Genomic DNA, 13,130 nt, shown 5'->3' on the forward strand with positions numbered 1-13,130 from the left:
CGCAGGGCGGCCCGCGACGTGTGAGGTGTTGTTTAGGAATGTAAGTGATCAAGACGAGAGTTGCGGTTATACTGACATTTATTCATACAATAACACGGTTATATACGTAACATGTTTATATAAGCTATAGGTACGTCACACGCCCATCATAAACAGAAAAAAAAAGTGATAAGTACAATTTCACTTTTTTTTTTGCAATACACAAAATAAAATGACAATAAAAAGATATAAAAAAAAATGGATAAAATGACAATAAAATAAAAAGTTTAGCAAAGATAAATTTAAGTTTAAGAGTACTAGCGTAACAATAAAATAAAAAAATCTTGTACAAAGTCATGGGCTAAAATCATCAGGAATATACAATTTAGTTCGATTTTTATGCACGATATCTAATTTGCCATTTTTTAATATCTGTACATTTGGAGACATATCCTTAACAACAACATAAGGTCCAGAATAAAGACTGTCTAACTTGTTTACATTTTCATTCTTTATTAGAATTAAATCATTATGTTTATACACAATAGGGTTGACATATTTGTCATAAATGTTTTTCCTAGCGAATTTACCATTAAGTAGATTTTGTCGAGCCTCTTTTTGTGACAATTGTAAGCGATATTTTAATTCAGATGGATAGTTATCGTGATTGTATATGGGGTCTACTATATTACTTTTAAAGTTACTCGGAAGGTTACAAATTTTGCCAAAAACTAATTCATACGGGGTGAATTTTGTTTCGGAATGCACTGTTGTGTTAAATGCAAAACTCCAATAAGGCAACCATACGCTCCAAGCTTCAGGATGGTTATCTGTTTGGATGCGTAAATACGAACCTAAGTTTTTATGCGAGTTTTCCAATGCGCCAATGCTTTGGTGGTGATAAGCTGTGGAACTTAAGTGAGTAATTTTTAAGAGTTTACATACCTCGCTGAAAACTGACGACATGAACTCCGTGCCCCTGTCTGTAGCAATTACCTGTGGTATACCGTAGCGAAGGATGAAGCTATTCACCAATGCATTTGCTACTTCTGCTGCTGATTTAGACTGTAAAGGATGAGTTACCACATACTTACTCAATTCACACTGCAATGTTAAGATGTAACAGTGATTATAGCAGTCTTTGTCTAGAGGTCCAACTAAATCTAAATAAACTTTTTCAAATGCAGATGTTGCTGTGGACGTAATATGCATAGGTTCTTTTATATTAAGAGCATGTTTTTGCTTTTGACATTTATGACATTTCCTAACAAATTCTCTAACTTCGCGATCTAATCCAGGCCAATAAAAATATTTTTTGATATTATTTAACATCCTTCTCATGCCCGCGTGGCCACTTGTGGGCAAGAGATGGAAGTCATTAAGAATCACCTTCCTATCATCTTTATCGTCGATTCTTTGTACGTCATTTAAAATAAACAATCGAACGCCATTCAAAAGCTTTATTTCACTTAGTAATTTTTCAACAAATATATTATTATCTTTATTCTTTATAAAACAAACTTCACTAACGTTTATTTCCTTACAAAACTCATTCAGCTCCCTCACGAATGCGGCTCGCGTCATTTGTGATTGGAAGTCTGGATTTATATAAATAGTCGATCTATCTTCTACAAAACAAAACGCGTTTCTTTCTTTATTTATCTTATTGTTTTTTCTCAAATATTCTAAGTCAATTTTGTCAATAAATCTTAATTCGACAGCTTCTTTCGGTTTAATATGTGTCCCCAAAACGTCTGGTTGATCAGGCCGTCGGTCTAAAGGAATCATATCATCCGAAAGATTCTGTAATTTCCTCGTTTGAGCTCTCGTCATGACACTAACTAAAGGTTCACTCATCTCTTTTAATTCGTCAGATGTAAAAGATATGCGAGACAATGCATCTGCAGCTGCGTTGTCTGCGCCTTTTACATATTCTACCGTATAATCATATTCTTCTAATGTGAGGCGAAATTTCATAAGCCGACTGGATGGTTCACGCATGTTAAAAAGATAAACTAATGGTCTATGATCGGTTAAAATTTTGAACTTACGTCCGTATAAATAAGGACGAAAGTATTTGACAGCCCATACTACTGCTAATAATTCTTTTTCTATTGTCGGATATCGTTTTTCAGCGTTGTTTAAAGTTCTGCTGGCATATGCTATGGGTTTTTTATTACTATTAGATAAAACAGCACCTATTGCATTGCCAGACGCGTCCGTCTGTACAATGAACTCGTTAGTTTCCGAAAAGTCTGGATATTGTAGTACTGGTGGAGAAATAATACACTGTTTTAGAGTTTCAAAAGAATTTTGACAACGCACATCCCAAACAAAGGGTACGTTCTTTTTACATAGTTCGTACAAAGGAAATGCTTTCTCCGCAAAGCCTGGTATGAATTTACGATAATAGTTAACAAACGCTGTAAATCGTCTTACTTCATCAAGTGACCTTGGGCATGGGTAATTTTTTACTACTAATATCTTATCCGGATCGGGTAAAACACCGTCACCTGACACAATATGGCCGAGATATAATAACTGTTTTTTTAGGAACTCACATTTTACGGGATTAAGCTTTAAATTTACTTGTCGAATTCTTTCAAACACAAGTTGCAAATTTTTCACAGTTTCATTTAAATTTCGTCCAAATGCTACAAGGTCATCCTGGTAAACTAAACATTTTTCGTAATTTAAGCCAGCCATAGCCATCGTCATCATACGCGAAAAGGCTGCTGGACTAGTTTTTAACCCCATGGGCATCCTAGTCATTTGATATTGTCCCGCATGAAACGCAGTATATTTTCTGCTATTTTCCGATAAATTTACGTTGTAAAATCCTTGATAGAGATCTAAGTGGCTAAAATAAATACAACCCGAAAGGGAGTCTAGAATTTCAGTGATATTAGGGAGTGGGAACTTATCATCTTCTACGCAGTTATTCAATTTCCGATAATCTATCACTAGTCTCCATTTTTTTAATCCATTTGCATTAACCTTTTTTGGAACTAGTAATACTGGGCTACTCCATTCGCTTCTACACTTTTCAATAACACCGTCCTTTAACATCTTATTAAGTTGACTTTGAATTTCGTTTTTCTGAGAATGAGGCATTCTATAGGGCTTACTAAACACAGGACACGAGTTTTGTTTCAATATTATATCGTGTTCATAAATATTAGTCGTTGTTAATTTATCACCGTCCAAATAAAATATATCAGAATATTTCGCGCATAAGTTTTCTATACAAGTTTGTTCTTCCAAATTTAAATTATTTAACTGCAATTGGGAAAATAGTCTTTTTACACGGTCTGCATTTATATTAGTTTCCTGAAAAATACATATGTTATAATCACTAGCGTTATGAATAACGGGATTTAATTTATATTCATTTAAGCTAAACGTATTCTCGGTTGTATTTAATATTTTTATTGGTATTCTACCGCATACAGGTTTGACTATGGTGCTAGCTAAATAAATTCCGTCATCAATTTGAGATGCACAAACTACTCCTTCACCTTGTAAGTTAGTCTCAATGTAGTGTATTGATTCACATCTAGGTGGTATATCTAACCAACTTTTAGAACGTAATAATATGGGAATGTTGATGTGCACATTTTCTACCGAAAGTGTTAAAATGTTGTTATTAAAATCTAAAACTGATTTATATTTCGTCAAAAAGTCGCTTCCAATTATTCCATTCGCCATAATCGGTAAGAAGTCAAACAAATAAAATTTATGACGCAGGCGATGACCACCCACAAATAAAAACAAGTAACAGTATCCTACACTTTTTACTTTGCCGCCAATGCCATTTATGTATGAGCTTTGTTTAACAAATGGAATATGGTGTTCTATGACATGTTTATGTTTAAGCGCTGATATTGAAGCGCCGGTGTCAAGCAACCAAGTGTAATCGGAATTGTTTGAAGTGAGCTGAATAAAATAAGAACTACTACATGATAAAATTTGTTCGTTAGTCTCGAAAAAACATATTATTATGTTTTAAATCAGTTTCAGGCGATTTTGATGCCAGTGTCGGTTCTGGTTCAGTAGTCATATTGATGTGCTGCTTTCTTTGATAATTAGAATTATAATAAGACCTACCTCTATTATTTCGTCTGGGTGTAAACGCTTGCTGCTGACCCCGTCGTACGTAGCTCCCGCGGTATTGGTTGCCACCACCTCGGTGCGTGCTGGTATCTCTATGCCATGTCGATGCTCGGTGGTTAAATCTTCCGCGACCATGAGCGAAGTTCTGACCCCTACTTCTGAAAAATCTATGATTAAGCTCTCTGGACGTTGACATACCCAAAATATCTCCTGACACTCCAGCTGTCTCCAACTCCTCGTCTTGGGCCGCTTGAATCGCGTCTTTAAGACTACTGAAATTACGGGAAGCGATTATTGTGCTCAAACGTCGATTCCTCAGGCCGTCGGCAAATTTCTTTATAGCAAATTGTTCATTTATCGGCTTTAACAAGTTATAATTACTTGATTTACCATCGGCCTGCGAAATCGTTAAGTTCACAAATAACTCAGAGATTTGTTTACCGAAATCTTTTACTGTTAATTCATTTTGCCTCATACGAATTAGTTTTGTTTGCAAAGCACTTGAAGATTTTTTTGGCAATAAAATGTTTTTCATGTCAGAAACTAACTCAGATACTTTAGAATAACTAGAACTCAACTGTAATTTTGCTGATCGCGATAATCTGCTTTTCAATATAAATTCAATGAGCTTACTATGTTCAGCGGTCTCAAGGGTAGAGGCATAATATTCTATATTCTCAATTAATTTTTGTATATTTTCCTCCTCATTTGTCATCTGTGGTAATAAACTCAAGGCTACTTTAATGTTGAAGGTCGACATGGTGATTTCTGCCGGTACACCAGTTTTACACAAGGACAAAACTTCACTATATAAAGTTTGAAATGAATCTATATACTTGTCAATTAAAGGCGTATCACTAGTCTTTATAATACCTTGCTTAATATCACTGCTAATCTGATTTACACAGGATTGATACCTAGAAAAAATATCATTCGCCTCGCTTAACTTTTTTATCAAAATATTCCCTTTTCTACGAGCTTCACCAATTTTAATCAAGTAAACTCTAACTTCTTTTATTTCTTTACATAAGGTTTCTAAAATTTCAGTCATAACTTACCACTATAGAAGTCAATATTGTAAATAGTTGGTCACATTATATACTTTATAAGCCTTAAAGTCCACTATATAGTTCGATACACACAGTACGCCGCAAACGATAGTAATCCAGAGTAACCGAAAACAGAATACATTAACTTACATTTTTTAAACGAATCGCGCCTAATTATGTTTTTTTTTTTTCACTGCACAGTCACTGTTAAACTTTCATTTTACCGCCACTTTAACACTTTACTTGCTATAATAATAATACGAACGCCGACTCCGTGATGCCCAAAAAGTTACTTGTAGCGCTATATTTCGATATCGTCGTCCTTCTGGTCTCGCGAACGCTCACGCCGAAAAATTGATCTACGTAGATTGTGCCGAGATATTTCTTGTCTTATCCATCGACCGTGACACTTCTTATACATTCTTAATACGACAAAAATCAGCCCGATGCCTATCGCCAAGGCTATAAGCGACAGTATTATTGTCGTCGTACTGAGGTAATACCGAAATTCATCCACTGTGGCCGTATTCGATCCTGCTGCGTTTTGTGCAATTATTACCTCCTCTCGAGATTGGGATTTGCCCATCTTGACTGTGCCAAAATACGTGCTAATAAGTCCAACAACGTTATAATAATATGCATCTTGGTTTGGTACGCGAATACTCTAAAAAATTTGCTCCATATATGGTACGTATGGCGCCAGACGAACGCAAGCCGGTGTCAAATGCGCGACGGGGATCGGATGGCCGACTCTTTCGGCAGGGTCGCCATGTGAGGTGTTGTTTAGGAATGTAAGTGATCAAGACGAGAGTTGCGGTTATACTGACATTTATTCATACAATAACACGGTTATATACGTAACATGTTTATATAAGCTATAGGTACGTCACAGACGGTCGGGCGCCTGCTGCGGAGGGCGGCGAGGCGCGGAGGGACCTTATGGTCACGTTGGGCGGCGGACACGCGCGGGGGCGCAGGCCTAGGGGCCGCGCGAGAGCGCGTCGATGCTCGGCCACGCGGGCCGGCCGCGGGGTTCGCACGAGGCGCGGCGGTTACGGGGTTCACACGCGGCGAAGTAGGGCGCGTGGGCTCCTCCGGCGTCCTGCGGGAGGACCCCGGGCTGCCGGTCTTGGCGGTTTGGCTGCATTGTGCAGCCGGTGCAGGATCGCGGACCTCCTGGTCCGGATCCATGATGAGGTGTGGTGGTCAGTCTTCGGAGTGGCCGCGACCCCAACGGCGATACAAATCCTTGCGGAAGGAAGGAAGGCCGGGAAGCACAAGGCTCGCACACGGGCGGCCTCGGTGTACACGGTGGCGTCGAATACAGACGTCACCGCGGACACCGCGGCAGTGACCGTGCGCGAGTAAGTGGAGTCCGGGCGGCGCGGCGCGGCGAGAAGCGATACGTGCACTCGCCTCGACGGTCCGAGGCGCTCCATGGGGAGCCGCTGCCGCCGACGCGCTATTTATAGGGACGCTGCCCCCGCCGCCTCGGCCGGCCCGTACCGTGCCGCAATACTAATATCGTGATATCTCCTAAACTATATGTCTAAATAACACACTGTAAACTGCAAAAATAATCTAAATTAAATGCTCGTGATGATGAACTTACTTATTTTGATAAGGATATATGTATTATTGGTTATATCACCAGTTAAACATCACCCAACGAATTAAATGTTTTTTTAATACAGAAAAGTAGTTTTTGTGACTTAAATAAAAAAGCTGGATATATGTCATCGCGGACTTTTTTGTAGAACTAATAAAGACCAATGTTTTTGCTATACATTGTTCTTACTTGTATCCAACGGTATAAGCGGCGCACGCACAAATGCAATCTTCAATTAGATTTTTTTTCTAACTTCTTGGACATAAATCGCTATAACTCAGCTAATATAGTTTCAATGTATTTCAATTATATGTAAAAACCTGTCGGAGAAAATACTCTTTCTATTAGTGAAAACCGCATCAAAATCCGTTGCGTAGTTTTAAAGTTTTATGCATACGAAGGGACTACAGACAAAATGGGCGACTTTGTTTTATACTATGTAGTGATGAGTTTAAACACTATTGAATAGATAAACCACCGCTAAATGTACTTCAGAAACCGGGGGTTAGACACTAATATAAACATAGTCCTGCACAGTTGACTGGTTTCTTTGGAGCTGGTTGCCGTGGACAGGCAGATGCTAGGAGGACATTACTACTGCAACAGAGTACACAGGTGAGATGTGTTGCAGGTCGCCGACGATGGCGGGCGGGCTGTTCGCGATCAGCCGCGAGTACTTCTGGGAGCTGGGCGCCTACGACGAGCAGATGGGCGGCTGGGGCGGCGAGAACCTCGAGATGTCCTTCAGGATCTGGCAGTGTTAGTACTGACTATAGCAGCTGTACATGACTTACAATGCTATAAGGAAAATAGGAGCAATATTTGGAACTTCTCCCCCATTTTGGTTATTTATTGTCTCCAGTCTTCGTCCTTGTGCTGACAGTACTTTGAGTTCGTTTTTAACCCCTGACGCAAAAAAGGGGTATTATAAGTTGATGTGTCTGTTTGATGATCCCAAAAGGATGCAGTGATTTCAATTTAGGTTTTTACTTATATTTTCATATTTCGATTACCTCATAAATTCTTACTCTAGCCTCACCCTTTTCATGAATTAGTAAGAAAGTGTATAATTATCACAGAAACAGAAGAAAGTTAATGTATATTATGTACCAGGTGGCGGTACTCTGGAGACGATCCCGTGCTCGCGCGTGGGCCACGTGTTCCGCTCCTTCCACCCGTACGGCCTGCCCGCCTCCTCCGACACGCACGGTACGTACCCAGCACTGCACCTGTATCTTGTTATCTATACTAATATTATAAAGCTTAAGAGTTTGTTTGTTTGTCTGTTTGAACGCGCTAATCTCAGGAACTACTGGACCGATTTGAAAAAAATCATTTCAATGTTAGATAGCCCATTTATCGAGGAGGGCTATAGGCTATACATCAGCACGCTATGACCAAAAGGACCAGAGTACCAGTAAAAAATGTTACAAAAACGGGGAAAATTTTGACCCATTCTCTCTTATGTGACGCAAGCGAAGTTGCGCGGGTCAGCTAGTCTACTATTCTTGTTATTCTGTATATTACAATATTACATGTGTTACGTCATTGTAACGTAGGTATCAACACGGCGCGCATGGCGGAGGTGTGGATGGATGAATACGCGGAGCTGTTCTATCTGCACCGACCTGATCTCAGGGTGAGTAGATTGTGGCATATACTGAGGATATGAGGGCTATAGAATATGAAGTTTTGTTTTGTTTTGTGTCGGGAATATCTTTCTTTCACTCTCTTCCATGCAATTCTCATATGTTAGTGAGGTCAGTTTTTCTGATCTTTTTCCTTCACTTCGCTCTATTTTGGACGTCGTCTTCGAAAACCTCACACTTGCTCAAGTCTTCTAGTACTATAGTTTCCCATTTAGTTTTCGGCTGTCTTCTACATCTACGACCGACAAATGTAAACATATTTTTCGTATATGTTAGAACAACCCGATCATCGGCGACGTGACGCACCGCAAGATCCTGCGCGAGAAGCTGAAGTGCAAGAGCTTCCAGTGGTACCTGGACACGGTGTACCGCGAGAAGTTCGTGCCCGTGCGCGACGTGTGGGGCTACGGGCGCTTCCGCAACGACGCCACGCAGCTGTGCCTCGACACCATGCAGCGCGACGGCGAGCACGCGGCGCTCGGCGCCTACCCCTGCCACGCCGAGCTCTCCGCTTCGCAGTACTTCAGTCTGTCGCACCGGGGCGAGCTGCGCGACGAGACCATGTGCGCCTCCGTGCAGCACGCGCGGTACGTACACACACACACACATACACACACACACACACACACACACACACACACACACACACACACACACACACACACACACACACACTGTACCCTGCCACGCCGAGCTCTCCGCCTCGCAGTACTTCAGTCTGTCGCACCGGGGCGAGCTGCGCGACGAGACCATGTGCGCCTCCGTGCAGCACGCGCGGTACGTACACACACACACACATACACACACACACACACACACACACACACACACACACACACACACACACACACACACACACACACACACACACACTGTACCCTGCCACGCCGAGCTCTCCGCCTCGCAGTACTTCAGTCTGTCGCACCGGGGCGAGCTGCGCGACGAGACCATGTGCGCCTCCGTGCAGCACGCGCGGTACGTACACACACACACACATACACACACACACACACACACACACACACACACACACACACACACACACACACACACACACACACACACACTGTACCCTGCCACGCCGAGCTCTCCGCCTCGCAGTACTTCAGTCTGTCGCACCGGGGCGAGCTGCGCGACGAGACCATGTGCGCCTCCGTGCAGCACGCGCGGTACGTACACACACACACACACACACACACACACATACACACACACACACACACACACACACACACACACACACTGTACCCTGCCACGCCGAGCTGTCCGCCTCGCAGTACTTCAGTCTGTCGCACCGGGGCGAGCTGCGCGACGAGACCATGTGCGCCTCCGTGCAGCACGCGCGGTACGTACCGACACACACACATACTCACACACACACTGTACCCTGCCACGCCGAGCTGTCCGCCTCGCAGTACTTCAGTCTGTCGCACCGGGGCGAGCTGCGCGACGAGACCATGTGCGCCTCCGTGCAGCACGCGCGGTACGTACACACACACACACACATACACACACACACACACACACACACACACACACACACACACACACACACACACACACACACACACACACACACTGTACCCTGCCACGCCGAGCTCTCCGCCTCGCAGTACTTCAGTCTGTCGCACCGGGGCGAGCTGCGCGACGAGACCATGTGCGCCTCCGTGCAGCACGCGCGGTACGTACACACACACACACACACACACACACACATACACACACACACACACACACACACACACACTGTACCCTGCCACGCCGAGCTGTCCGCCTCGCAGTACTTCAGTCTGTCGCACCGGGGCGAGCTGCGCGACGAGACCATGTGCGCCTCCGTGCAGCACGCGCGGTACGTACCGACACACACACATACTCACACACACACTGTACCCTGCCACGCCGAGCTCTCCGCCTCGCAGTACTTCAGTCTGTCGCACCGGGGCGAGCTGCGCGACGAGACCATGTGCGCCTCCGTGCAGCACGCGCGGTACGTACACACACACACACATACACACACACACACACACACACACACACACACACACACACACACACACACACACACACACTGTACCCTGCCACGCCGAGCTCTCCGCCTCGCAGTACTTCAGTCTGTCCCACCGGGGCGAGCTGCGCGACGAGACCATGTGCGCCTCCGTGCAGCACGCGCGGTACGTACCGACACACACACATACTCACACACACACTGTACCCTGCCACGCCGAGCTCTCCGCCTCGCAGTACTTCAGTCTGTCGCACCGGGGCGAGCTGCGCGACGAGACCATGTGCGCCTCCGTGCAGCACGCGCGGTACGTACACACACACACACATACACACACACACACACACACACACACACACACACACACACACACACACACACACACACACACACACTGTACCCTGCCACGCCGAGCTCTCCGCCTCGCAGTACTTCAGTCTGTCGCACCGGGGCGAGCTGCGCGACGAGACCATGTGCGCCTCCGTGCAGCACGCGCGGTACGTACACACACACACACACACACACACACACATACACACACACACACACACACACACACACACACACACTGTACCCTGCCACGCCGAGCTCTCCGCCTCGCAGTACTTCAGTCTGTCGCACCGGGGCGAGCTGCGCGACGAGACCATGTGCGCCTCCGTGCAGCACGCGCGGTACGTACACACACACACACACACACACACACACATACACACACACACACACACACACACACACACACACACTGTACCCTGCCACGCCGAGCTCTCCGCCTCGCAGTACTTCAGTCTGTCGCACCGGGGCGAGCTGCGCGACGAGACCATGTGCGCCTCCGTGCAGCACGCGCGGTACGTACACACACACACACACACACACACACACATACACACACACACACACACACACACACACACACACACTGTACCCTGCCACGCCGAGCTCTCCGCCTCGCAGTACTTCAGTCTGTCGCACCGGGGCGAGCTGCGCGACGAGACCATGTGCGCCTCCGTGCAGCACGCGCGGTACGTACACACACACACACACACACACACACACATACACACACACACACACACACACACACACACACACACTGTACCCTGCCACGCCGAGCTCTCCGCCTCGCAGTACTTCAGTCTGTCGCACCGGGGCGAGCTGCGCGACGAGACCATGTGCGCCTCCGTGCAGCACGCGCGGTACGTACACACACACACACATACACACACACACACACACACACACACACACACACACACACACACACACACACACACACACACACACACTGTACCCTGCCACGCCGAGCTCTCCGCCTCGCAGTACTTCAGTCTGTCGCACCGGGGCGAGCTGCGCGACGAGACCATGTGCGCCTCCGTGCAGCACGCGCGGTACGTACCGACACACACACATACTCACACACACACTGTACCCTGCCACGCCGAGCTCTCCGCCTCGCAGTACTTCAGTCTGTCGCACCGGGGCGAGCTGCGGGATGAGACTATGTGCGCCTCCGTGCAGCACGCGCGGTATGTATCGACACACACACATACTCACACACACACTGTACCCTGCCACGCCGAGCTCTCCGCCTCGCAGTACTTCAGTCTGTCGCACCGGGGCGAGCTGCGCGACGAGACTATGTGCGCCTCCGTGCAGCACGCGCGGTATGTACCGACACACACGCACACATAACTATGTTACAGCTGTAGGTACATGGGTGAGACGGTAGTAGCACCACAGGGCGATATCGTGCGCTGCAGCTGCAGGCCGCACGCGGCGGCAGCACCGTATCACTCGCACACTACGTGCTATCGACGACAGTTACGTACTCGCGCATGTGAACACGTGCAGGGCGAGGACAACATCACGTCATTGACTACTACGATGTATCACAACATTTAATTGGCATTGTAAATGGGGTGTACGAAATGCTCCATTACCCCATTAACCGTCTCCCGCAGCATGTCGGGGTCGGGCAGCAAGAAGGAGCAGTCGCGGCGCGTGACGCTGTCCACGTGCCACGGCGGCGGGCGCGAGCAGAAGTGGTCGCGCCTGCGCACGGGGCAGCTGCGCCACGACGCGTCGGGGCTGTGCCTGACCGCGCCGCGCGCCGTCAGCGACGTGAGCGTGGCGCGCTGCGAGCCCGGCGCGCTCACACAGCTGTGGAGCATCGACTATAATGAAGACAACCACTTCTCGCTCGACTGTACGTTGCTTATTTGACTTTTAGCCATTACAATCCCACTGCTGCAAGGGTCTCCTCCCGAATGAGGAAGAGGTTAAGCCTCGAGTCCACAACGCTGGCTAAATGCGGGTTGGTTTTATGACGATGTTTTCCTTCACCGTTGGAGAGATCGTTTACAATATGTAGAAATACGATAGCGATTAAAACTTCCCAGATCCTATTATTGTGTTAAATAAAGAGTTTAATCAAATATATTTAAAAATCCCTTTATATTCGTCATCGGTTAAAATTATAGTACTTTCGTGTTTCAGCTGACGATGAAGAGAACAAAGAGCGAGAGGCGCGCATCAGTAAACTGCGCGGACACAAGTATGTATTACACATAACATACTACTTACTAGCTCTTACCCGCGACTACGTCCTTGTGGACTACGGTTACACGACTTATTTCCCACACAGTCCCGCTCCTGAGAGATTAACGAGTTAAAAACTATCCTATGTCGTTTCTCAGATCTCACACTATCTTTGTACAAAATGTCATACAAAT

General features: G+C 45.9%; 1 protein-coding gene across 2 annotated transcripts in view; it reads left to right on the forward strand.

Moving 5' to 3' along the window:
* Positions 1-13,130, forward strand: part of LOC142984645 (uncharacterized) — a 45,756-nt gene that overhangs the window by 23,597 nt on the left and 9,029 nt on the right. For both annotated transcript variants that reach the window (XM_076132396.1, XM_076132397.1), the window contains exons 6-11: positions 7,382-7,509; positions 7,864-7,959; positions 8,310-8,389; positions 8,676-8,986; positions 12,360-12,604; positions 12,895-12,952. In XM_076132396.1, the coding sequence (XP_075988511.1) occupies positions 7,382-7,509; positions 7,864-7,959; positions 8,310-8,389; positions 8,676-8,986; positions 12,360-12,604; positions 12,895-12,952 (918 nt within the window). The remainder of the gene's footprint in view (positions 1-7,381; positions 7,510-7,863; positions 7,960-8,309; positions 8,390-8,675; positions 8,987-12,359; positions 12,605-12,894; positions 12,953-13,130) is intronic.

This window comes from Anticarsia gemmatalis, chromosome 27, assembly GCF_050436995.1.
Source record: "Anticarsia gemmatalis isolate Benzon Research Colony breed Stoneville strain chromosome 27, ilAntGemm2 primary, whole genome shotgun sequence".
Classification (NCBI taxonomy): Eukaryota; Metazoa; Arthropoda; class Insecta; order Lepidoptera; family Erebidae; genus Anticarsia; species Anticarsia gemmatalis.